General features: G+C 43.6%; 1 protein-coding gene across 1 annotated transcript in view; it reads right to left on the bottom strand.

Annotated features, from left to right (window-relative positions):
* MYO5B (myosin VB) overlaps positions 1 to 27,353 on the bottom strand; it is a 386,556-nt gene that overhangs the window by 96,616 nt on the left and 262,587 nt on the right. The window contains exons 17-18 of the mRNA XM_084832892.1: positions 27,057 to 27,143; positions 3,016 to 3,130 (exon numbers count right to left, since the gene is read on the bottom strand). Coding sequence (XP_084689018.1) covers positions 3,016 to 3,130; positions 27,057 to 27,143 — 202 coding nt within the window. The remainder of the gene's footprint in view (positions 1 to 3,015; positions 3,131 to 27,056; positions 27,144 to 27,353) is intronic.

A 27,353-nucleotide genomic window follows, 5' to 3' on the forward strand; every position in this document is an offset into this window, starting at 1 on the left:
CGGCAGAAAGCATCAGGGACTCAGGAAAATCTTCCTGACTGTTAGAGCAATACAACAATGGAACCAATGACCTAGGGAGGTAGTGGACTCTCCCACACTGGAGGCATTCAAGATGAGGCTGGACAGCCATCTGTCAGGGATGCTCTGACTTGGATTCCTGCACTGAGCAGAGGGTTGGACTTGATGGTCTTGTAGGTCCCTTCCAACCCTACTATTCTATTCTATGATAGCGCTCTTCAAGTACTTGAAAGGTTGTCACAGGGAGGAAGGCCAGGATCTCTTCTCAATCATCCCAGAGTGCAGGACACAGAACAATGGGCCCAAGTTTGTTGTTCAGTCGTTCAGTCGTGTCCGACTCTTCGTGACCCCATGGACCATAGCATGCCAGGCCTTCCTGTCCTGCACTCTCTCCCGGAGCATGCTCAAGTTCATATTCATTGCATCGGTGATGCTATCTAGCCATCTCATCCTCTGCCGTCCCCTTCTCCTTTTGCCTTCAGTCTTTCCCAGCATCAGGGTCTTTTCCAGAGTTTTCTCTTCACATTAGGTGGCCAAAATATTTCAGCTTCAGCTTCAGTATCTGTCCTTCCAATGAGCACTCAGGGTTGATTTCCTTTAGGATGGACTGATTTGACCTCCTTGCAGTCCAGGGGACTCGTAAGAGTCTTCTCCAGCACCACAGTTCGAAAGCATCAATTCTTCGGCGCTCAGCCTTCCTTATAGTCCAGCTCTCACAGCCATACATTACTACTGGGAAAACCATAGCTTTGATTAGACGGACCTTTGTTGACAAGGTGATGTCTCTGCTTCTTACTATGCTATCTAGGTTTGCCATAGCTTTCCTCCCAAGGAGCAAGCGTCTTTTAATTTCATGGCTACAGTCACCGCCTGCGGTGATCTTGGAGCCCAAGAAAGTAAAATCTGTCACTGCTTCCATTTCTTCCCCTTCTATATGCCAGGAAGTGATAGGGCCAGATGACATGATCTTAGTTTTTTTAATGTTGAGTTTCAAACCAGCTTTTGCACTCTCCTCTTTCACCCTCAACAAGAGGCTCTTGAGATCCTCTTCGCTTTCTGCCATTAGGGTGGTATCGTCTGCATATCGGAGGTTGTTGATAATTCTCCCAGCAATCTTAATTCCGACCTCTGATTCATCCAACCCGGCATTTCTCATGATGTACTCTGCATATAAGTTAAATAAGCAGGGCGACAATATGCAGCCTTGTCGTACTCCTTTCCCAATTTTGAACCACTCGGTTGTTCCATGTCTGGTTCTTACTGTTGCTTCTTGACCCTCGTACAGGTTTCTCAGGAGACAGGTAAGGTGGTCTGGTACTCCCATCTCTTGAAGAATTTGCCACAGTTTGTTGTGATCCACACAATCAAAGGCTTTAGCATAGTCAATGAAGCAGAAATACACGTTTTTCTGGAATTCTCTTGCTTTCTCCATGATGCAGCGAATGTTGGCGATTTGATCTCTAGTTCCTCTGCCTCTTCGAAACCCAGCTTGTACTTCCGGTAGTTCTTCGTTCGCATACTGCTGAAGCCTAGCTTGTAGGATTTTGAGCATCACCTTGCTGGCATGTGAAATGAGCGCAATTGTGCGGTAGTTTGAACACTCTTTGGCGTTGCCCTTCTTTGGAATTGGAATGTAAACTGACCTTTTCCAGTCTTGCGGCCATTTTTGAGTGCTGGCATATTGAATGCAGTACTTTAACAGCATCATCTTTTAGGATTTAAAATAGCTCAGCTGGAATACTGTCATCTCCGCTAGCTTTGTTGTTAGTAATGCTTCCTAAGGCCCACTTGACTTCACTCTCTAGGATGTCCGGCTCAAGTTCAGTGACTGCACTATCATGGCTATCAGGGACATTCAGATCTTTCCTGTATAAGTCTTCTGTGTATTCTTTCCACCTCTTCTTAATCTCATCTGCATCTGTTAGGTCCCTGCCTTCTTTGTCCTTTATCATGCCCGTCTTTGCACAAAACGTTCCCTTGAGATCTCCGATTTTCTTGAAGAGATCTCTAGTCTTTCCCATTCTGTTGTTTTCCTCGATTTCTTTGCATTGTTCATTTAAGAAGGCCTTCTTGTCTCTCCTTGCTATTCTCTGGAACTCTGCATTCAGTTGGATATATCTTCCCCTTTCTCCCTTACTTTTCATTTCCCTTCTTTCCTCAGCTACTTGTAAAGCCTCATCAGACAGCCACTTGGCTTTCTTGCATTTCTTTTTCTTTGGGCCCAAGTTACAGGAAGCCAGATTCCGGCTGAACATCAGGAAAAACTTCCTGACTGTCAGAGCAGTACGACAATGGAACCAATGACTTAGGGAGGTGGTGGGTTCTCCCACACTGGAGGCATTCAAGATGAGGCTGGACAGCCATCTGTCGGAGATGCTCTGACTTGGATTCCTGCGTTGAGCAGGGGGTTGGACTCGATGGTCTTGTAGGCCCCTTCCAACCCTACTATTCTATGATTCTAACTCTTTCTACAACACACATTTACACTGGTTTTATACCACTTCTATTGTCATGGCTTCCCCAAAGATTCCTGGGAGCTTGGTGAGTTGCTGAGAATTATTTGTTGAAGATCCTGCAGCCCTCTCCCTGCAACAGAATTACAATTCCCAGAATTCTGTGGCAAGAAGGAATGACGGTTAAACCAGCTTAAATGTGCAGCACAGCTACAATGTCCAATTTGGCTTTAATAAGGCGAGGTTAAAAGTGAACAAAGGAATGTGCAAGCAGCTGTTAAAGGGAGTTGCAGAATTCAGCTATACAAAAAGGGGGGGGGGGTTCTAGATTAAAGGCAAATCAACAATTCCCATGGCCGTGTCTCATTTACTTGTTTTAATCCTTCTGACAGCTCACAGGTCCCTCAGGTTACATCAATACCTGGATAACTGGAAAATATATAAGGAGAAACTTAGGAATGCGATGGCGATGGTGATGGCTTTCGAGTGCCAAAGCTACATGCAGGTGGGATGGGTAAGGGAGAAGGCTCTTAATTGTGCTCACCTTAATGAGGCTTTCCAGCAGTGCTTTACAAGTCAATTTCCTATCTTCCTTTTTTGAGATATCCCTTTTTTTCATAAGAATTCGATACCTATTCAAGAAGTCATGGTAGGTCCACCTGAGAAGGAAGCACAAAGGCTTTTAAATAACTCATTTAACCCGAAAGCTAGATGAAAACCATTGCAGGGTATGGGACCCATACTTGCTCCTTGAACTATACACATACGGCAGAATTGGGGCAGCCACCCAAAGAGAGGTTAGTAAAGCTATAAAGGACTCACAGAAGGAAGCCCAGAACACCTTCCCACCAGCAACTGATGAGAATTATATTATGGCTCTTCCTTTGACTTGCACTGGTAAAGCAATGGGCATCCTGCACTGGAAATGTCAAATTCAATTTCCAACCTTTGCAAAAAAGATAGCAAATTTTGCAAACCCCAGAATTTGCCTGAGGCGGATAAGCTTTGAGCGCTAAGCTTCAGTTGCCAAACTCGGGTTTCCAGATGCTAAGCCTACCATACCAAGCAACAATCGCCAGACAATCTGAATGTAATGAGCACAACAATCTGGGAACCTATTCTTATAAACTTATCTGTAGGGACATTTCATACTGGATGATTTCCTGACATGGATATTGAGCATCTCTACATCAGCCTAAAATCCCGCATTTAAAACGGGGCTTTCTGCTTCCGTTTTAAACACAGGATCATAACGGACTCCCTTTTCAGAAGCTTTCTTCCCCCCTCCTTTCCCCCCTTATCTGAGTCTTCGATCTGTTTCATTATATAGCTGATAGATGGTGCTGTGGTCTAGCTCCTCTTATTGTGGAGCTTTCACTTTTCACAAGGGAATGCAAGCAGAACTCAAGTGTAGTAATTTGATAGCTCATTATCTCTGATCTTTAAAAAATGGAATAAAGGTCATTTAGTGTGGGAGACTCCTTAGAGGTTGACGACATCATCTAAAGGACCCACAAACGTCCGTGAATAACCATTCTCAATAGCAGGATAAAAGCTCCATGTGAAGAAGCCCACTGCTTATATAAAAGGCAAGTCCTCCAGAACACCTCAGGTGCACTGACGACACATAGTGAACACACACAGGTCTGTGCTGTTGTGCTGAATGTATGCATAACACAGGTGTTCATTTTTAATCTACTGCTATTCATCCTAAGCAAGGAGGAAAGCTAGACAGAGACAAGCCAAAAGCTGTGCAGCTGATCAATGAAACTTTGTAGAGATGGCAGTCTAGTCTGTTACCCAGAAAGACAAGTTAGACGGCAAAGATGGGGAACTACGAAGGGGTGTTTGGAGGCATAGTGTATCCTTATGGATAGGCTTCTAAGACAAAGCTACACAGAAAGGAAGAAGTGAGGGAATGGGAACTTCCATGGCTTACTCCAAACCCCTTAATGCAAATCATTAATGACTGGAGCTCATTACGTCTGTATAGGTCTACAGCACCGTAAGCAACCTCAATGCATCAGGGGTTACCAACAGAATAAGGTCTAGAACAGCCTTTCCCAACCTAGTGCACTCTAGATGTTTTGGAGATGTTCCTGATTGGCTGGGTAGGACTGATGGGAGCTGAAATCCAAAACATCTGGAGGGCCTAATGTTGGGGAAGCCTGTTCTAGACAAAGCTTCCAACTTCAAGGCAAACTCAAGTTTAGGAATGCTGACCAAACAGTGTGAGGCTGTTCTAACTTCCCACCAGTAAAACCATGTTCTGTAAGGCAGCCAGTATTGGGGGCTGAAAAGAAAGGTCTCCCAGGCTCCTCCTATTAGTGCCAGATTTTTCCACCCCCACCCCCCACTAGATTACACCCTGTCTTCAAAACATGGCTCACCAGATTCTGCTAGGTTCCATTTACAACTTGCCAAGTTAAAGTCCTGACAAGTTGCTCTTTCAAGTTACACATCCAGTGTCAAGGGAGAAGTGGATTGCCAATTTATTCAGCCATTAAACACAAAATGCAAACAAATGGTGTGGAATGCACTGAACTTAATTCAACTGCTTTGAATTTCCAAGCTTCCATACCCATAAATCAGGATTATCCTGCTTCCTAATCATCTCCCTGAAGAGCAAACCTAGGCCTTTTGCAACCACTGCTTCTGCACGGGAAATTTGGCTGCTCCACTGGTCTTTGTTAAACCTTTGGTTTCCAATTAAATAATTAAATTAAATCTTTGGGTTAAAGATTTGGGGGTAGTGCTGAGGCACAAGCAGTCTGTGGCAAAGCTCTACTTCAAGGAGCCAGAGCACTATATTTTCCTACTCAGAAGAGGCATCTCCTGCCATCATATTTAGATTTAGGGCCCATAGAGTGGATTCTGAAATTGGCTCACTGTCTGCCAAGTTTCAGCCCGCTGCAAATTAAAACTGCTGAGTTATGGACCTCTCAAAATGAGCCTTTTAAATAGAATCACTAGGAGATTCTGGGGCTGCCAACTGCTGCCATAATTAAATGCATGCAAGTGTCAAAAAGAAAGAGAATAGCGAACCTTAAAACCATGCAGGACTGCTCAAAGTTGGATGAGGCAATGCTTCTGCCTCTAGCCTTTCACAACAGCTGGAACTCATATTCCGGCAAAAGCCAAAAAATTAATCATATTTTGCCTTCTTTAATAGGTACACCTCCCACCTCCTCCCGCAACATGAATTCTCCACTTCTTAAAATGCCAAAAGCACAAAAGGAACTCTGCAAAAACAAGAGCTTGTGTCCAGCACCTTCTGCAACCAAGTTGGGCTTATGGCCCAACTAATGTTCCAATGCCTTTCCTTTCTTCCTTCACAATGTGGCTACATTTATGGAGGTCCTTGTAGAACAAAGGCTCACAAACTGCATGGCAGAAGTGTGGTCAGTTGCTCATGAGAGGTTCAAGCTCACTCTTCCCCATCACACTTTTCAAGGTTCTGATTGGGGAAGAGTGTCCATCTCTCCCAGTCTGTCCAACTGCAGCAGCTTTACAGGTGAGCTCCCATTTTCCAAGCTAAGTAATGATGTTAAGGAAGGCTCTGAGGGCAGACTATAATTTTTGCCCCCAAAACCTAAATATCTGCAATCAAAATAATATATTGTAAACCAACTTGCATATTTTGCATAATTTAAAGATTCAGCTTTTCAAAAAATGTTTTAAAACAAAAAACAGAAACAAGAAACTACAGGAATAAAAAGACAAAGAACACTGGGAACAGGACTGGGTGTTGGGGATAGTTAGAGACATGATATATCATGTCTTCGAGCAGGGCAAGCTGGAAGACTGCAACTCAACAATTCCATTATGCTTCCAAGGGACCTGCCACCTATAACTTTCATTGGTCGTAACTATACTGGAGGAACAGACCCAAGCTGAAAACCAGAGGCGAACTTAGTAACAGTGCTAAAGTTGAAAAATAAATTCCTTCTGTAAATGTATTCAACCCACATGAAGGCAGGGTGGGGGATTGAAAAGGTGCCAGGGAACAGTCTTCCTACCATAGTACTTGGGAATCTTAACTCCTGTGACAGACAGAACAATAATAGTGTCACAATGTATGAATGTAATGTGTGTTTTTGATAAGAATTTGTTGCATTTCATAGAAATGCTATTCATAGCAATGTGTGTATGCTAACAGTAAGTGATTAGTAATGTGTGTTATCAGCTGGCTTTAAGTACAACAATATATTCTTGGAACTAGGGCAAAAAAGTTTGCCACTGGTAGGTTGGTTAATTCTTGGAAGTAAAAAGCTCATTACCTCATGAGGAGAAAGACCTTTGCAAGGGTGCTTCTAAAGTCACCAGTAAACCTGACTGTATTGAGAGGCAGTCCTCTTAGGGTTGGATGCGAAGGTACAGGAATAAGACCAGGTCTGAAGCTTTGGTTGAGGTTATCAACATAAAAGTTATAAAAAATAAGATTTTGACATGGTTGTCCAGAGAGATCCTGGGAGAATGAGAAGCCTATTGAACATGATTACCTAAGCTCTGCCAACCATGCCTGCCAGAAAGGTAACTGTAAGATCTTAATGACGACTGCTTTCTTGGTTGAGAAGAAGAGAACTTTAATTTTAATAAGAAATATGCTAGCCACTATTTCTATTATACTTCTAATCATCCTAATTGCATTGTATGTAATACTGTGTTTTGCTTGTTTCATCATTGCACAGTTTTGTTATTCTTTAATACTGTTTGAGCAATAAGTACCTATTTTGTAGTACCGCTTTGTGATAGGCCCCTTTCAACCCTACTATTCTATGACTATTCTATGATTCAAGGACCCATATAAATTACTTCTTGAAGCCAAGAACACTTAGCTGGGATTTACACATCTGTTGCTGAGTGGGGTCTGTCCATAGAGCCACTGTTTTCTCTCTTGGTCAGGTGAGTCACAGACACACCTGTTCAGGTAAGAGAAGCAAGCTAGTCAGATGGAGTGGGAATGGGTCTCTCATCTCAATAGGTTTTGCCATCTGTAAACATGTTTAGCTTAACATAGGTGTAGAACAGAACCCAGTAGATGACCATATGTGTTTTATTTGGTTGAGTCCGACTAAGACCAATTACTTCTGCATTCAATCAATGATTACTTTATGACATTTGCAGCCAGAGGAGGTTGTGATGGTCAAGACACAGGGCCAGTACAGGACAAGAACTGTACAGGAAGACAAGAACTGCAGTCCGTCCAGGTGAGGACTTGTCTGCTTGACTAACTTGGAAGATCCCACCAGTTGCTGAACACTCCCCATATCCCAAAAAACTCATCTGGGCTTTTGATTGGCTGGGACTCCTTCCAAGTCAGGTCAGCCCCAATCCTAGATGTTCAGTTGGCAATTCAGCAGCCAGCAAGCTAAGACATCCTTGACTCCACCTACCTCACATGCCTTTCTCAGCCTTGATTTTCAGCCCTTTCTGGCTTATCACAAACAATTAGTCATGAAACTTAAAATGAAATGCCCCAGGTCCAAAGACAGTATATCATGGAACACTGGTTGGGGGCAACCACGGCAGAAGGTTATTGCCTTCCAGCCCTGCTGGTAGGGTTCCTGGACGCACAGGGCTAGCCACTGGGTGAAACAGGATGCTGTACTAGATGGACCCTTGGTGTGATCCACCAGGGCTGCTGTTACGTTCTCCTGAAGTAAGGCTGCAGTCTCAAGCATACTAGGAAGAAGGTACTGCTGAACTCAGTGGGACTCACTTCAGAGAAAACACATATGGGATGAACAGTACAGTGGCCCTTCACTTACATGGGAAAAAGTAAAAGGGTGCACTTGGGGACACTGCTGAGATAGAGACTATATCATCTCTTTTCCATAGTGGCCCCAGCTATTGAGAATTAAGCCAGCTCTTATCTGCACAGCTCCATCGCTTACCCTCATTGCCTCATCCTGGGCTATTTTTCTTGGTCACGCTAATGCGTGACAGAATGCTGTCATCTGACTATTACAATCAGCTGCAAGTACAATGCTCAAAAATATTTCTGTAGTAAAGCTGGCACAGAACACAGCAAACTATTTACAAAACCCAAGGCTCCTAAATAAAATCCTTTTAAAAAGAGAGATTTAAAACGCTTGATTGATTGTTGTTGTTGTTCAGTCGTTAAGTCGTGTCCGACTCTATGTGACCCCATGGACCATAGCACGCCAGGCCTTCCTGTCATCCGCTCTCTCCCGGAGTGTGCTCAAATTCATATTTATTGCATCTGTGATGCTATCTAGCCATCTCATCCTCTGCTGTCCCCTTCTCCTTTTGCCTTCAATCTTTCCCAGCATCAGGGTCATTTCTTTGCATTAGGTGGCCAAAATATTGGAGCTTCAGCTTCAGTATCTGTCCTTCCAATGAGCACTCAGGGTTGATTTCCTTTAGGATGGACTGATTTGACCTCCTTGCAGTCCAGGGGACTTGTAAGAGTCTTCTCCAGCACCACAGTTCGAAGGCATCGATTCTTCGGCACTCAGCCTTCCTTATAGTCCAGCCCTCACAGCCATACGTTGCTACTGGGAAAACCATAGCTTTGATTATACGAATCTTTGTCGGCAAGGTGATGTCTCTGCTTCTTACTATGCTGTCTAGGTTTGCCATAACTTTCCTCCCAAGGAGCAAGCGTTTTTTAATTTCATGGCTACAGTCACCGTCTACGGTGATCTCGGAGCCCAAGAGAATAAAATCTGTCACTGCTTCCATTTCTTCCCCTTCTATATGCCAGGAAGTGATGGGGCCAGATGCCATGAACTTAGTTTTGTTAATGTTGAGTTTCAAACCAGCTTTTGCACTCTCCACTTTCACCTTCAACAAGAGGCTCTTCAGATCCTCTTTGCTTTCTGCCATTAGGGTGATATTGTCTGCATATCAGAGGTTGTTGATAATTCTCCCGGCAATCTTAATTCCAACCTGTGATTCATCCAACCTGGCATTTCTCATGTTGTACTCTGCATATAAATTAAAAAAGCAGGGCGACAATATACAGCCTTGTCGTATTCCTTTCCCAATTTTGAACCACTCGGTTATTCCATGTCCGGTTCTTACTGTTGCTTCTTGTCCCTTTTACAGGTTTCTCAGGAGACAGGTAAGATGGTCTGGTACTCCCATCTCTTGAAGAATTTGCCACAGTTTGTTGTGATCCACACAATCAAAGGCTTTAGCATAGTCAATGAAGCAGAAATAGACATTTTTCTGGAATTCTCTTGCTTTCTCCATGATCCAGCGAATATTGGTGATTTGATCTCTAGTTCCTCTGCCTCTTCGAAACCCTGCTTGTACTTCCGGTAGTTCTCAGTTCACATACTGCTGAAGCCTAGCTTGTAGGATTTTGAGCATCACCTTGCTGGCATGTGAAATGAGCGCAATTGTGTGGTAGTTTGAACACTCTTTGGCGTTGCCCTTCTTTGGAATTGGAATGTAAACTGACCTTTTCCAGTCTTGTGGCCACTGTTGAGTGTTCCAAATTTGTTGGCATATTGAGTGCGGCACTTTAACAGCATCATCTTTTAGGATTTTAAATAGCTCAGCTGGAATACTGTCATCTCCGCTAGCTTTGTTGTTACTAATGCTTCCTAAGGCCCATTTGATCTCACCCTCAAGGATGTCCGGCTCAAGTTCAGTGACCGCACTATCATGGCTATCAGGGACATTCAGATCTTTCCTGTATAAGTCTTCTGTGTATTCTTTCCACCTCTTCTTAATCTCATCTGCATCTGTTAGGTCCCTGCCTTCTTTGTCCTTTATCATGCCCGTCTTTGCACAAAACGTTCCCTTGAGATCTCCAATTTTCTTGAAGAGATCTCTAGTCTTTCCCATTCTATTGTTTTCCTCCATTTCTTTACATTGTTCATTTAAGAAGGCCTTCTTGTCTCTCCTTGCTATTCTCTGGAACTCTGCATTCAGTTGAATATATCTTCCCTTTTCTCCCTTGCTTTTCGCTTCCCTTCTTTCCTCAGCTACTTGTCAAGCCTCATCAGACAGCCACTTGGCTTTCTTGCATTTCTTTTTCTTTGGGATGGATTGAGTTGCTGCCTCCTGAACAATGTTATGGACCTCCGTCCATAGTTCCTCAGGGACTCTGTCTATCAGGTCTAATCCCTGAAATCTATTCCTCACCTCCACTGTATATTCATAAGGGATATGATTTAGGTCATTCCTGAATAGTTTAGTGGTTTTCCCTACGTTCTTCAATTTAAGCCGAAATTTTGCAAGCAGCAGCTCATGATCTGAGCCACAGTCAGCTCCAGGTCTTGTTTTTACTGACTGTATAGAGCTTCTCCATCTTTGGCTGCAAAGGACATAATCAATCTGATTTCGATATTGACCATCTAGTGATGTCCATGTATAGACTCACCTCTTGGGCTGTTGGAAAAGAGTGTTTGCTATGATCAGCGTGTTCTCTTGGCAAAACTCTATTAGCCTTTGTCCTGCTTCATTTTGTACAACAAGGCCATGCTTGCCTGTTATCCCGGTGATTTCTTGACTTCCTACTTTAGCATTCCAATCCCCTATGATGAAGAGGATGTCTTTTTTTGGTGTTAGTTCTAGAAGGTGTTGTAGGTCTTTGTAGAACCGATCAACCTCAGCTTCTTCGGCATCAGTGGTTGGGCACAGGCTTGAATTACTGTGATGTTGAATGGTTTGCCTTGGATTCGTACTGAGATCATTCTGTCGTTTTTGAGATTGTACCCCAGTACTGCTTTTCCCACCCTTTTGTTGACTATGAGTGCTACTCCATTTCTTCTAAGTGATTCTTGCCCACAGTAGTAGATATGATGGTCACATGAATTAAATTTGCCCATTCTTGTCCATTTTAGTTCGCTGATTCCTAAGATGTCATAGAATAGTAGGGTTGAAAGGGGCCTACAAGGCCATCGAGTCCAACCCCACTCAATCTAGCCATCTCATGTCTGACCACCTACAGCTTACCTTGAATCATTGATCTGACATTCCAGGTTCCTAAACAATATTGTTCTTTACAGCATTGGACTTTCTTTTCACCACCAGGCGCATCCACAGCTGAGTGTCCTTTTGGCTTTGGCCCAGCTGCTTCACTCTTTCTGGCGCTACTTGGAAATTCCCTCTGCTCTTCCTCAGTAGTATATTGGACACCTTCCGATCTGAGGGACTCATCTTCCGGTGTCATATCTTTTAGCCTGTGATACGTTCCATGGGGTTTTCTTGGCTAGAATACTGGAGTGGGTTGCCATTTCCTTCTCCAGTGGACCACATTTTGTCAGAACTCCCCGCCATGACCTGTCCATCTTGGGTGGCCCTGCATGGCATAGCTTATGGCTTCACTGAGTTAAGCAAGCCCCTTCGCCACAACAAAGCAGTGATCCATGAAGGGGCTTGATTGATAGCTACATTAATTTACAGACCCTGTTTTTCTAGAATGGACCACAAGGCAGCTTAAGGCACATTATGAAAAATCATTCTGCAGAGAGGAGTGCTGGTGGAAAACATTTCAATTATGTATGTGCAATATCTGTAAAAGTTTAGCAGCTGTGATTTTTACGCCAAACTGGTACAAGGCTGCAGTATCCACCAGACAGCTCAGATGAATGAAGGAGGCATGAGTGAGAAGCCTGGAACATTCAAGTGACAACCCAAACCGCTCCTGGCTAGATGAGGTTATATATATGGTTGAGGTGAGCTTGGAACTGGTAAGGACAAATGAGCCATCACAGATATTTGTGATATATGTTTTAAAAAGGACAGAGAAATATTTTGATATATTTTCACAGGCCATGAAATGCTATTTTATCATAATCATCAGTTGCTATTTGCACAGAAACTGATGCAACTTAAAAATAATTTTGAAGAATAGATAGATGGATGGATGGATGGATGATTTTGGTGGGTGTTATTTTTCAACTCCATGTCTCTGGGTGCTGGATCTATTAAGGAAGCTAGTCACTTTATGGAAGTAAGGTGGAGGTTGATGTAAAGTGGCACAACAGCAAAGCAACAAGGAGGCCCTGGATACACTGTGGATGGAGTCAGTCTTAATGTAAAATATATAAGAAAGATAGAAAGACTAACAACAGAGTATTCAAAAATATATTTAAGCTAAATGTTTCCGCTTCTGCCCTCAGTAGTAGCTGTGCTGTTTTTAACGTAGATATATTTTGCTTGCTGTTTTGCTGTTGTGCTGCTTTATACCCCCCCCCCCCACACACACACTATGGTTGCAACAGGGATGTCACACTTTTTAAATCCATCTGTACCATGGCACTCCAAATTCTGCACCAAGAAAAGCTGAATTCTGTAACCTACATAATTATGCAAATCATCAATATGTGTATATGTTTGTATAATTTATTTGGCAATTTTTACTATTCTGCATCAGTTATTCTTCTTTGGATAGCTGAGGGAAGGGCAAGAGATTATTGTAGGGTGCCCTAATGTCTAACAAACATTAGACATCTAATTCATCCACCTCTCTGGCTGTTGAGATTTCAGCAGCCATTGTCCACACATTTTCAAGCATGTCTTCAGACCCGTAAGAGCTAGAAACTTGCTTTTAAAAACAAAAAGGAAGCCCAAATTACTCATGAAAGCGAATTCTGCATCCAATATCACATTCTACATTTTTATTGCACTCCTGTGAAATTGCAAATTGCCAGTCTGGAAAGATGGAAGAGGAAAACCCAGTAAGATGCAACTGTAATTTAATAAGTGATTCCCAGCATGTTTTGGCTGTCTTTATCGAGGGAATTTATTCAGCAGTTAGCTAGACACAAACGTGATCTCTTTGGAATGTATTGTATATAAAGGACCTCATGTTTGGAGGTATAGCTCCTCTGCATAGGATGGACTTGAAGGGACTAGAACTTTGTGTCTAGCTAGCAGCTGAATAAATTCCCTTGGTGAAGACAGCCAAAACACGTCGGGAATGAGTTATCAGATTATAACTGCACCTTACGGGCTTTGCTTCTTGCCACTTTTCTTTTATTGGTTCTCCCTCTCTCTCTTTTTGTTATGCATGTAGCCGTGCAGGCCATGCTCAAATTGTTCCTATATATGATCTAGTTCAGACTGCTTCCTCAATTGGCTGCACATATATGGATTGACAACAGTCAAGCCATGGCTGTTCTCATGTAGAGGAAAGTGACTGTGTGAACCGGCCCAACGAGGGGGGAGGGAACATAGCTCAGTCAGTGGTGCAGAGAACATGCTTTGTGTGTAGGGTCCAGAGAAGACCTTTCTCAGTCGGATACCCTAGAGTCCAAGCTGCTGCCAGTCCAAGCAGATATTACTGGACTAGACGGCTACATATTTGGACCTGGTAACAAACCTGTTCCTGCATTTCATTTTGTGGGCTGAAAGCAGGGCTGGCCCTACCATTAGGCAGAGTGAAGCAGTCGCCTCAGGTGGCAGATGTTTGGAGGCAATAGCAAGGTGTTGGAGATTGCTGTGTGAGATTGCTGCCTCCCCTGCACCCCCTAAGCTAACCTGCTGCCTACAGGTGTGGTGGAGGATGCTCTCCCATTGCCAGTATTGAAGAATGGATAAAGTAGCAGTTACAGGAACTCTGAGGGAAAGCAACCATGTTATACTTGAGTTCTTGGTTCTAAGGGAAGCAAAAGCCGAGTGTAGTCGAACGTGTACCCTGGATTTTAGGAAAGCTTATTTTAATAAACTCAGAACAGTGATAAGTAAGTTCCCATGGCAAGCGACTCTAATGAGAAAATGATCAGTAAGAACATTGATCAGTAAGAACAATGATCAGTAAGGTCCCATGGCAAGCGACGCTAACGAGAAAAGGAGTCCAAGATGGGTGGGAGCTTTTAAAAAAGGAAATTCTCAAGGCACTATTACAAACAATTCCAACAAGAAGAAAAGGTGGAAGACAACAGAAGAAGCCAATGTGGCTTCACAAAAAGCTTAGGGATGACCTGAAAACAAAAAAGGACACATATAGGAAGTGGAAAGAAGGCCAAGTAACAAAGGAAGAGTACAGGAAGGTAGCACAGAATTGCAGGGATGGTGTCAGGAAGGCTAAAGCTGAGAACGAGCTGAGGTTAGTGAGGGTTGCTAAAAACAACAAAAAGGCTTTCTTCAGCTACGTGCATAGTAAAAGGCAGAGGAAAGCAATGGTTGTTCAGCTATGAAATAAGGATGGCAAAACGATAACAGAGGACAAAGAAAAGGCAGAGGTGCTCAATTCCTACTTTGGCTCAGTCTTCTCCCCAAAGAGGATCTATGACTCCCCTGGCAAAGGCCAAGTGCAGGCTGAAGGGGCAGGATTGCAGCTTGAGATCCATAGGCATATGGTCAAGGAACACCTCATTACTTTGAATGAGTTCAAATCTCCAGGGCCAGATGAACTGCATCCTAGAGTAATAAAGGAACTGGCAGAAGAACTCTCAGAACCGCTGTCTATTCTCTTTGAGAAATCATGGAGGACGGGGGAAGTGCCAGATGACTGGAGGAGGGCTAATGTTGTCCCTATCTTCAAAAAGGGCAAAAAGGAGGAACCTGGGAACTACAGACCAGTCAGTCTGACATCAATCCCTGGGAAAATTCTGGAGCAGATCATAAAGCAATCCATCTGGAAGCACCTTGACAACAATGCCGTGATTACTCGAAGCCAACATGGATTTGTCAAAAACAAGGCCTGCCAGACAAATCTGATCTCATTTTTTGATCAAGTCACCTCCCTTGTAGACCGTGGGAATGCTGTAGACATCATATACCTCGACTTCAGCAAAGCTTTCGACAAAGTGCCCCATGATATCCTGATGAGCAAACTTGCTCGAAGTGGGTTAGATGAAACAACGATCAGGTGGATCCACAGTTGGCTACAGAATCGGACTCAAAGAGTGCTTATCAATGGGACCTTCTCAAACTGGGGAGAGGTAACGAGTGGGGTACCGCAAGGCTCAGTCCTGGGCCCAGTGCTCTTCAACATTTTTATGAATGACTTGGAGGAGGAGGAGGTGCAGGGAATGCTGATCAAATTTGCAGATGACACAAAATTGGGCATGATAGCTAATACTTTGGAAGACAGAAACAAAATTCAAAGTGATCTGGATAGACTGGACACTGGGCAGAAAACAACAGAATGACATTGAAGAGGGATAAAGGCCAAGTTCTGCACCTAGGAAAAAGAAACCAAATGCACAGTTACAAGATGGGGGATACGTGGCTCAACCACACTACAAGCGAGAAGGATCTTGGAATTGTTGTCGATCACAAGCTGAATATGAGCCAACAATGTGATGTGGCTGCAACAAAGGCCAATGCACTTTTGGGCTGCATTCATACAAGCATAGCTGCCAAATCCCGGGAAGTACTAGTTCCTCTCTACTCAGCACTGGTTAGGCCTCATCTGGAGTACTGCGTCCAGTTCTGGGCGCTACATTTTAAGAAGGATGCAGACAAACTGGAGAGGGTTCAGAGGAGGGCAACAAAGATGATCAGAGGACTGGAAACAAAGCCCTATGAAGAGAGACTGAAAGAACTGGGCATGTTTAGCCTTGAGAAGAGAAGACCGAGGGGAGACAGGATAGCGCTCTTCACGTACTTGAAAGGTTGTCACAGAGAGGAAGGCCAGGATCTCTTCTCGATCATCCCAGAGTGCAGGACACGGAATAATGGGCTCAAGTTACTGGAAGCCAGATTCTAGCTGAACATCAAGAAAAAATTCCTGACTGTTAGAGCAAGATGACAATGGAACCCATGACCTAGGGAAGTGGTGGGCTCTCCCACACTGGAGGCATTCAAGACGAGGCTGGACAGCCATCTGTCCAGGATGCTCTGACTTGGATTCCTGCATTGAGCAGGGGGTTGGTCTCGATGGCCTTGTGGGCCCCTTCCAGCCCTACTATTCTATGATTCTATGATTCTATGAATGATTCAACTGCTGGTCCAGTTGGCTTTTGTACATGGAATGGAAGGAGGCGCCATTTTGTCCTTCACCTCCGGCAGCAAAATGTCTTGGGCCAGCCTTGACTGAAAGAACCCAGCTCCTCAGACAGATAGTACCAGGTGTAACAGAAATATATCAGGCTTGAGGCAAGATGCCCCCCCCCCCCACACACACACATACATTTGCAAAGTTCCACAGTAGATAGGTAGATTTGGGCAATGGAGGGGAGTAATACAAATAGGGGCAAAGTGTTTACCCCACTAATTGATGGCAGCATTTACTCTCTACCTGCTGCTGTGTGCTGGATTTTTAAAAGAAGTTCTTTCTACTCCTTCCTATCCAGAAAGGAAGTGTTGCTTCCTCCTGCTGCCTGTAACTCTGGTGTGTTCTGTCTGTATAGGAAGAAACAGAAGGAAATTAGGAGGAGGAGGAGGCAGCCCCCACCTGTAACAGGAAAAGTGATGGCAACTATTGCCAGGATCATATCAACAGGCAGCAAAGAAAAAGGTGTATGGAGGCAGTCTGGGGAAACATTTCTATGTCAAATTCAAGCTGAGAAAGCTTTTTTTATGAACGCTGAGCTCAGCTGTAAAGATAATACACGAGGTGTTAAGTTCTAAAGTGGTGAATTCAAACCAAGGGGGGACAGACACGAGGACACACTACTTATTCAGATTTTCCAGTTTGACCCAAATTAATCCATTCACTCTTTTGTTATGCTTCCTCAAGACCCCACAGTGCAATCCCCGCCCCTCACAAAACAGACAGGAGTTAATCCAGCTTAAGCCACTTGCCATTAAAATGTCTCAGGCCTTCCTTGTCAAAAGGAGGAAGATCAAGAAAAGCTCGTGTTGATGGGGGAGCAGGGAGAGGAGAAAACAAACTCTGATATGTTTGCCACAGGGACTGTCAGTTGCTTCCATGCAGGTGGAAATAAATTTGATTGAGGCAATGGTGCTAAAAAGTTCCTTCCAAGAAATGGTTTCAACCCATGTGAAGAAGACGGAACAAAAAGGTGTCAAGGGAAGATCTTGCTACTGCAGTGTTGTGGAAAGTTAACTCCTGTGACAGAGAGTGATCCCAAGTCAAAGGATACAATCAGGATGGGAAGGGGAGCGCAAAACACATGTGGCCAGAGGAAAGGGAGGGGAGAAAAATGGGCTGAGAAAATTGCCTGTACTCAGCTCTATTAAGACTACACTGTAAGCAGATGTTTTGGGCTCAAGGCAACAAAATCTGTAAGGACAGGTGATATGTGATCAAGCAAACTGTGGGGCATTCCTCCAATGTCTCTGGGTTCTTTTTTGAATACCTAAAATCTCAGTTTCTTTTCTAAATGTGTATAACAATATAGATCTCATTACATCAATAAACTCTGCATATGATTTACAGATTGACCAGTTGACATGAAATGGATTAGCAGCTGACTCAGGACTGACAAGAGGAAGTACCTCACATAACATGTAAATTAATTTATGGATTTCACTGCAACAAGCTGTGGTGATGGTCACTAGTTTACATGTATTTTTTAAAGGATTAGGTAAATTCTTGAAGGGCAGATCTAACAACAGCTGCCCTATATATCAATGGTGAACTCATTCTTCAAGTGTGGGTCCTTATGTAGCCAAAATGGCACCATCCATGTAGGAAGGATCAGCAAGCTTGGAGGAACCACAAGGTTTATAGCAGTAATGGAATATCCTGAGAAAGGGCAAGGGTGGCTGGAATCCTGAAGAGGATCACTCTATATTGCAACAGTTTGTTGCAGATTTCTCTTGTTATCCATGATAGCCAAATAGAACTTCCAGGTACAGAGGCAGTATAATTCTAAATTCCACATACTGGGGCAAGCAACAGGGAAGGCCATCACGTTTATCACTATGCTCCACCACTTGAATTAGAAGAAGGTTCTTAGATTCTTACAACTGGCCATTCTGAACTTCGTGAGCATTAGCTCACTCACCTGAAAGCTGGAACATTCACACACAGGGGTAATTTGTGGGTGATAGTTGAGGAGCCCAACTATTCAATTTCATGTTTTCTATAGATTCGCTTTCAGTGTAGCCAGCTTCTAGAAAGAAGACAAATTGATTCAAGAGGAAAGAGATAGGGTTCCATGCTTTGAACAAAAAAGGCTGTGGTTGATACATTATCCACTTCTCAGGGATGGGGCATTCATCATTGTATTTTCAAATAATGAACTTCTCTGCTCCTGTGCAATGCTTCAAACTGAATGATGCCTTTTCAGTTTACTTCACATAAAACATAGAAATCCAGTATTTGTGATGCAATAAAACCACAAACAAACATATTTCTGTACCCTAGAACTGAAGACTTTTGTCAACTGTAGCATTTAAGGTCTCTGTGTGTTATGTGAAGAATTGACAGCATATTCCCACTTCAGGCTTTGAAAGCCTCTCTATAATGCCTCATGATATCCATGACAAGGAGCCATGAGGGAGAGACATATCACCAGAACTGGTGAACATGTCTGGCTATTTTGTTGCGCTCCCCCACTTCATTCTGAAAAGGCAGCAACTTAACGAAGGGATGTGCAAAACTTCCCTGTCATTTCTGCCTCACTGAAAAGTGACATTCCAGTTTGGGACATTTATTTGCAGAAGTAGATATGTAATTTTCACAAGGGTAGGATTTTCCACATGGTTAGTACATGCTTAAGGGCATTCAGAGTGTTGACCAGCTTGCTATTATACTGAACTCTTCTTTTTAGCTGTCGCTTTTCCTTGCTCTTTGTTAAAATGGTGAATGGCTTGCTGTTGCTTATCATGTTTCCCTGTGATGGTGTTACTGGTTTTTATTGCACTTACGATGCTGGACTATTGCTCAAAAGCATGGACAACAGTGCAACTTTCTCCATTCTGTGCAATTGGCTTAACTGTGAAACACACTTGTCAGAAAACAGTTGCTTTTTTCAGGACATTTTATCTGAAGCTGAAAATCCAGTATTGCTTGTTCCCAAAAATGAAAATCACAAATGTTAGTTGTTGATCCATACTTTAGAGAATTTTGACAAACTGCCCAATAATGAAAAGAAATGGACACATTCACTAGTGTCAATAATCCTTTGGCAAGAATGAAATAGTCTGAAAAAAGCAAGCCCTATTTTAACAGTTTCCAAACAGAGTATAAAACATGCACATCTGAAGAGTTTCAAGCTCTACATGAATATTTCACAGAGACTTCAAATTCCCATATATTACTAGACAAATATGTGCATGTTGTTGTTTATTCGTTCAGTCGCTTCCGACTCTTCGTGACTTCATGGACCAGCCCATGCCAGAGCTTCCTGTCGGCCATCGCCACCCCCAGCTCCCCCAAGCTCGAGTCCGTCACCTCCAGAATATCATCCATCCACCTTGCCCTTGGTCGGCCCCTCTTCCTTTGGCCTTCCACTTTCCCTAGCATCAGCAGCTTCTCCAGGGTATCCTGTCTTCTCATTATGTGGCCAAAGTACTTCAGTTTTGCCTTTAATATCCTTCCCTCAAGTGAGCAGTCTGGCTTTATTTTCTGGAGTATGGACTGGTTTGATCTTCTTGCAGTCCAAAGCACTCTCAGAATTTTTCTCCAGCGCCACAGTTCAAAAGCATCGAACTTCCTTCGCTCAGCCTTCCTTATGGTCCAGCTCTCGCAGCCATAGGTTACTACGGGGAATACCATTGCTTTCACTATGCGGACCTTTGTTGTCAGTGTGATGTCTCTGCTCTTCATTATTTTATCAAGATTTGTCATTGCTCTTCTCCCAAGTAGTAAACGTCTTCTGATTTCCTGGCTGCAGTCAGCGTCTGCAGTAATCTTTGTGCCTAGAAAGACAAAGTCTGTCACTGCCTCCACGTTTTCTCCCTCTATTTGCCAGTTATCAATCAAGCTGGTTGCCATAATCTTGGGTTTTTTGAGGTTTAACTGCAACCCAGCTTTTGCACTTTCTTCTTTCACCTTCATCATGAGGTTCCTCAACTCCTCCTCGCTTTCAGCCATCAAAGTGGTATCATCTCCATATCGGAGATTGTTAATGTTTCTTCCAGCGTTTTTAACTCCAGCCTTGGCTTCATGTGCATACCCTCAAATATTTGCTCATTGTCTTTTTCTGTATCCATTCAACTTGGCCAACAATGTTTTTTCATGTGAAACAAGTTCCACCTGATATGGTGCTCTCAGCATGACTTCTCAAGAGTTTCACAGAAGTGAATAAATCCATCTATTTCTTTGCTTTCACTGTGGAATCAAATTCTGACTTTAAATACTATCTACCAAATTAGCTTATACAGGGCAATTCTATTCTAATGTGATGATTAGTCACTATCTCAGTGTTTTTGGTATGAAATAAACCTGTAGCCTTGCAGTTCTGCTATCAGCAATCAGGAATGATTAAAAAGCTGGCAAACCTAAAGCCACTAACTCCTACAAAGACAGTAGAAAATACCTGAGGAAAAGAAATAGCGCAGTGACATCATGGAATATTATAAGAGCGATCCTGAACTCTCAAACCAAAGACATCACTTTTGCCAAGGAGCAACAACTGAAACAGCAACTTTTTTTTCTCTCTCTCTCCCATGCTGTGCAGTTCAATGGGGGCCAGACAAAGTGAAACAACTCCAGCTGAAGCACATGGTTTTCTACACACAGAGACATGTATGGACAGCTGTGGATGGAAACTGCAGCCACAACAGTTAGCTCAGCCTTCTGTCCAGGTGGGACTGAAAGTTTCCTGACCTTCTGTTAAAAACAAAATCTTGACTTATACAGAGCTGTTTTGCATGTAACACTACGTGACAGTTCAGTGCAGGGGTCGGCAACAAGTTGTCCATGGATTGCATGAGCCCCCCTGGCCTTTTTTGCAGCCCCCACCATCTCCCCTGCTGCACTGCCAAAATTTGGTGGTGTGACGGCAACAAAAAAAAAGCCGTGATGTCTCTTTAAAACAAGGTATGGGGAGCGTGTGCCATGTTTTAAAGCCAAATCGCACACACTCCCAGGAACCTCCTGGGAGCCTTCTGGGAACGTGATCTTGCTTTTAAATGATTTTGCTTTAAAGAGAAGTCATCAGTTTTTTGCTGCCGCTGCACTGCTAAATTTAAGCAGCAATATCAGTGGCGCAGGAGTGGGGTGCAGCATCTGGTGGGTTCTGGGGGGAAAATTGGCCCCCATACTCCCAGAAGTTGCCCATGCCTGATTTAGCATTATGAGGACAAGCTGCACCAAGACATGGGCTTGCATGCTCCCGCCTCCTGGTGGATTATTGCTTGTTGCAGCTTATCTTCATAACGTGAAACCATGATTTGGCATTACATGGTAATTCTCCCACAGTGTACTGGGAATCTCAGGTGCCTGGAAATTGAGAAGTCTTTTTCTGCATTAGGGCAGTGATAATCTTACAGGTTTTTACTGGCCACCTGAACCTGTGCACAAGTTCTTAATCAACAGTCAAGTGAGCTCAGAAATGCATATACTTGCAGGTCACGCACACCTCTGCATCATCTTTGCTAGCAACCTTTACAAGCCATCTCTGTATCATCTTTGTTAGCAAGCTTTAACTTTGGCTTGTAGCTTGCTATTTTACTGAATTTTAAAAAAAACTGTCTTTGGCATTTGAATACTTGTTATTATTGCTGTATATTTTGTTATTTCCTGCTGCTGCTTTAGTGTTAAATTGTAAAGCATGCTTTCACAAAGTTAATTTATGGTTTTATTTTTGCTGTTAGCCACCTTGAGCTCTTTGGAGGAAAGGTAAGATATAAATGTTTAAAATAAATAAATAGCAATAAACAGGATAGATTTATGGGTTTAGAAGTTAACAAATTAAAAGCAAGTCAACAATATGATGAATGGCTGTGTTCAACATGAGCAAAACCTCGTCTGGAATGAAATGAGAACTCTGAGAACAGAAGTAAAACAACAGCAAAGTTGCCCAAATACAAAGCAATCTGGGGAGAACAAAGAGGTAGCAAAGGTCCAATTTCATGTGTTACTTAGGCAGTGCAGTTGCTGCTAAGTGCTAAGCCAAAAAGGGTCCTGATTTACTTGTATGACATGCAATTCCTATGTACAGGGAGGCTTCTTTCATGGTGGAGCCTTCAAATAGGCAATCCTTCACTGCGGCCTGAAATGGTACAGTCCAGAAAGCGCTTTCATCACTAGATTCTCTTGATGGTATAAACTGGCCCAGGGTTACAGGTCAGTCTTGCATTAAAGGAAACTGGCACAGAACATGCCCATAGGAAAACTGCTCTGGCGATTAAACTGGAGCTTTCGTTCTTACAGGCCCGTCAAGTTTAAAGTAGCACATTTCTCCTGATATTTTGACAGATTACCATAAATATTATATACAGGTCTTTCATTGCTTTTGGGATGGCTTTAAATAGTAATGGCAAGGCTTTAAAAAATCCACATTATAGGAAAAAGTATAATTTCTTATTAAGGTCTGCTGAACTTTATCATAGTGTTTTATCTGTGTGGATGATGAGAAGAAATGTACGATTAATAGCCTTCCATTTTGTTAGCCCAGTGGTATGGCTGGAATTCCTTATGAACGTTGATTGTCCTATGCACAGAAAGAAATCACATGATGCAGCCTTCACACGCCCTCCCTCCTGCAGCTCCAAGCAATTCTATGCTGGGTGTGGAGGATGGGAAGCCCCTTTATCCATTCCCTGTAAATAAACCAAGCCTGGATTTTTTTTTTTTAATACCCTGCTTTTTACTCAAAGAACTCTCTTCTCAGCTAGCCTTTCTTATGAGTAAAAAGCAGGCTAGTAAAGATTTTTGCAGGCTAGTAACTTTTGTGGGATTATTTACAAGGCTGCTGTGGATGGCCAAGGTATACAAAGCACCTGACAAGCAGCACTGTCCTTAGCTCCTGTAGTTTTGTTTCCACCTAGCAGCCCCTCTCTTCCTGATTTCCCCTAAACCCCATTACAACAACTCCTATCATCCCCAGCCAGCAAGTCCGTGTTGGCTGGGAATGATGGGACTTGTATTCCAACACATCTGGAGGGCACCAGATTGGGCAAAAGCTGCAGTAAGCTGTCCTAGCTAATAGCCATTAATAGCCTACAAACTTGTCTAATCCCTTTTTAAACACCTTCTACAGGCTGCCCTGTTACTCCCCCCTGCCTCCCCCTCCCCCAGCCCCCAACCATCCCGCCCTTCTTCCCCTTGATTCCTCCTACCTGAGTTCATTATCATTAGGGGGGCCTCAGATCATGCTGCTGCCCCCCTTTCCAGATCCATCACTTTATTCTTCAGAGTTTAGCTGAGTTGGGGAAAGCCCTGAACTCACTATGAGCTGTAGCTGAACAGCTAAAGTGTGTGCAACTCTGAGAGCTCTTCTACACAAGGCATTTGTTATGCGCTCATCACTCCCTACTCACGGTTGTTTACGGGTTCTTTAGACGACCCTCCAGTTTCACCTCTGTTTATAAATGCACTTTCCGTGAGTTTTTTTAGAACAGTGAAAATGGGATATTATCTCTGATGGTAGAAAGAAACTTGTGTATTTTGCTATTCCATTATACTACAGTGCCACCTAGAGATTATGTAGCAGAAAAGCAGGAAAGGAAAACACTCTCCATGTAGTGCTCAGGTCTCAATTCTGTGATGAAACCGAAAGAAGATGCAGTGGATTAGTAGCCTCAAGCTCCAAACCTCATTTTGGCCTATTATAATCCCTCCTTTACCCCTTGCAGTAGCCTTTAAAAAGAAAAATAAATGATACATTTGGTGTCCTCTCCATTCTTCATCCATTCCTTTGGTGGGCCTCCGCCACCAAAATTCTCTCTCTCGCTCTCCCCCCACACCTCACCTCAACCCCTACCTCCATAGGAAGGATGTTTGTAGGCAAGATTCCTAAAGCCAAGCAAGATATGGCATCTTTATAGATCTTTAGACAGACTTGCTGGATTTGGGGAACCTTTCAGCAAGATGCTTTTAAGTGGGACCCCCCTCCTCCTTACTACATTCACTTGGCCTTTCCTCACTTGGCCTGATCCATACAACTACCCAGAAAGAGAGAGCAAGGAAAGTGGAAAATTCTGTTCCATCTTCTCACTCATCACTGCTTGCTTCATCAGAGGGTGGTGAACAGGCAGCAACAGCAAAGAAGATGAGTAGCAAACTCAGGAGACTTCAGCAGTGCAGAAAAGGAACTCTGTGCCAAACACCAAGGTTGCTCAGCAGGCTAGTCAATGTGAGATGTTTGGGAACCACTGGGGCTGTTCGCATGACACAAGAGCCCACTGTGGGTTATTTAAGCCATGGTGAGGCTGTGGTCTGTGCAGGGCACATGGGGCCACCATTTTGAACATGCAACCATCACCTGGGGGTTATTGTGTCATGCGAACCTGGCAAGCATGGATTGTTTAACCCTTGCATAAGCCATGGTCCGTTTTAGGGTTATAAGCGTGGGTTGTTTAACCCTCACATAATGCATGCTCGCAGGTTTGGGGTGACACGACGACCACCGAGCAGCGGTTGGATATGCAACCTGGCGCCCATGGGTGCTGCAGCTCATCATGGATTAAATAACCCAGTTCACTGATTTAAGTCAAGCCCACTTTTTAACCATTATCTTGCAAAGCACTGGTTCTTTCCAACAACCTTCTTCCTTAGCAGCCACATCTACAATTACCCTTGGAGGAAAAAGATCAGTTTCAAGGGGAAGTCCCATGAGTACTACTACAATATAGAGGTGTCCTCTTTTAACAACCCATTCTTTCTTAACATTTCAGGTATAAGTCTGATAGTATCTGAATTAAGGATTGACCAATAAACAGATTTGGCTCTCTGCCCCACAATATGTTCTGTGTCAACTTCTTTATACCACTTGTCCAAAACTCTCTTGTGTTTTAACGTATTTTGCAGCACTGGCCTCCAGACCAAGCAAAGATGGAGAGTTTGGGTTTGGAATGTGTATCATACTATTTTGGTTTTCAAATTACAAAAGAAGCATTTTAGAGCATGGCAAAATTTGCACATCCCAAGTATATCTCAGGATACAGATGACAAGGGCCACTAATCTTTGGGGAAATGTATCTGGCTTTATTGCTGAGCAGTTTTGTGTTTTGCTGTCAGCGTAACAACCAGCTTTATCATCTGCAGCAAGGGGATTATAAATGTAAGGCTCCTCTAATGACAAGTGTCCTTACTGATCTCCTTGTTGCTTTCCTTTACGTTCTGCCCCTGAATGTTAATACGCATTAGCAACAGAAAGGGACTACTGTAGAGTGGTCTGTACGGCTCCTGGGAGATGCATATGGATCGGCCGATCTCCCCTCCTCTCATTGTTTCTCAAATGTCACCCTTGCTAGCAACATTTCATGTGTTGCCAGACTGGCTCCATAAGGAGACATTTGCATATTACTTTTGAAAGGTGCTGCTGGCAAGAGTACCTCTGTTTTGGGCCACTGCCAGGGGCTGGCATTGTCAGACACCTGCCAAGGCCCAAGCTCTCTGTCCCCCCTGCTGACACTGGACATAAGAACATGAGAAGAGCCATGCCGGATCAGACTAAGGGTCCATCTAGACAGCATTCCGTTCACACAGCAGCCAACTAGCTGCCCATGGGAAACCCCCAAGCAGGACATGACTGCAAAAGCGTACTGTAGGGCGTACTGTAGGGCAGGGATGGGCAGAAGGTAGGTCTCCAGATGTTTTGGATTTCAATTCCCAGAAGCCCCCGGGGTCATCCCATGAAGCTGATTGGTGGGAGATTCAGGACAGATAAAAGGAAGTACTTCTTCACACAGCGCATAATTAAACTATGGAAATTGCTATCACAGGATGTAGCAATGGCCACCAATTTGGATGGCTTTAAAAGGGGGTTGGACAAATTCCTGGAGGAAAAGGCTACCAATGACTACTAGTCTTGATGGCTATGTGCTACCTCCAGTATCAGAGGCAGTGAGACTATGTACACCAGCTGCTGGGGAACATGGGTGGAAGGGTGCTGTTGTGCTCATGCCCTGCTTGTAGGTTTCTGGTCAACAGCTGGTTGGCCACTGTGTGAACAGAATGCTGGACTGGAAGTACCCTTGGTCTGATCCGGCATGGCTCTTCTTATGTTGATGTCAAAAACATGTGGAGATCTACTTTCTGCCCACCCATTCCAGGGTGCAAATTTAGTCCTGAGATCATGCCCTAGTACACATCCAACTCCAGTGGTTTTCCTAGCAGAGGAAGCAGCCTTTATGGCAGGCTTCCCCAAACTGGTACCCAGACATTTCGGACTTCAGTTCCCATCAGTACCAGCCAGAATGGACAATGGCTGTGAATGCTGGGAGTTGTAGTCCAAAGCATCGGGGGGGGGACCAGGTTGGGGAAGGCTGCTTGAAGGGAAGCTTGTCTGCCATTATTGATCTTCTCACTGAGAAGCACCTGATATGTAGCTAAGGAATTCCAGGGCTCTCCAGAATAGCTTGAAATCCATGGATGAAAGTGAACGCTCTGTATGGCTATTTTGAAGTTACTTCTGCTGTGCACTACTAAACATTTCCTTAATTTCCTACAGTGTGTGGTTTTGGTCCTTGTCCCTCTACCAACATTATGGTACAAATATGATTAGAGGACTGATGTTCTCTATGTGCCCTAGCAGCTGTATGTTTGCTTTTGTGCTTGTTAGCTTCAATAAAATAGAATAAAATATATACATTGAAAAACACCACCACCAGAGAATTTTTGAGGTACGGTACCTGGACGGGTAGCCTGCTGCACTGATACGGATGGTCTCCAACACACCACAGGCTCTCAGCTGTTGCACTGCTCTCTTTGGATCAAAGCTGCAAAGGCACAATTTATGGCATATATGAACATGGCAGTACAATTCATCTAAACATCCTAACAGCCATTTTCTAAAAGTACACAGCATAATTGTTCACAATGCTAACCGCCATAGGGTCAATTTGTATTAGTGCTTTACTGGTGGTTTCCTTTTGGAATTGCCACAGCAATTTGCATTACCAGAGAAGGCTTCAAATTCCCCTAAGGAA

Source organism: Heloderma suspectum, chromosome 2 (genome assembly GCF_057233095.1).
Source record: "Heloderma suspectum isolate Gila_16-S chromosome 2, 16-S_ref, whole genome shotgun sequence".
Taxonomy (NCBI): domain Eukaryota; kingdom Metazoa; phylum Chordata; class Lepidosauria; order Squamata; family Helodermatidae; genus Heloderma; species Heloderma suspectum.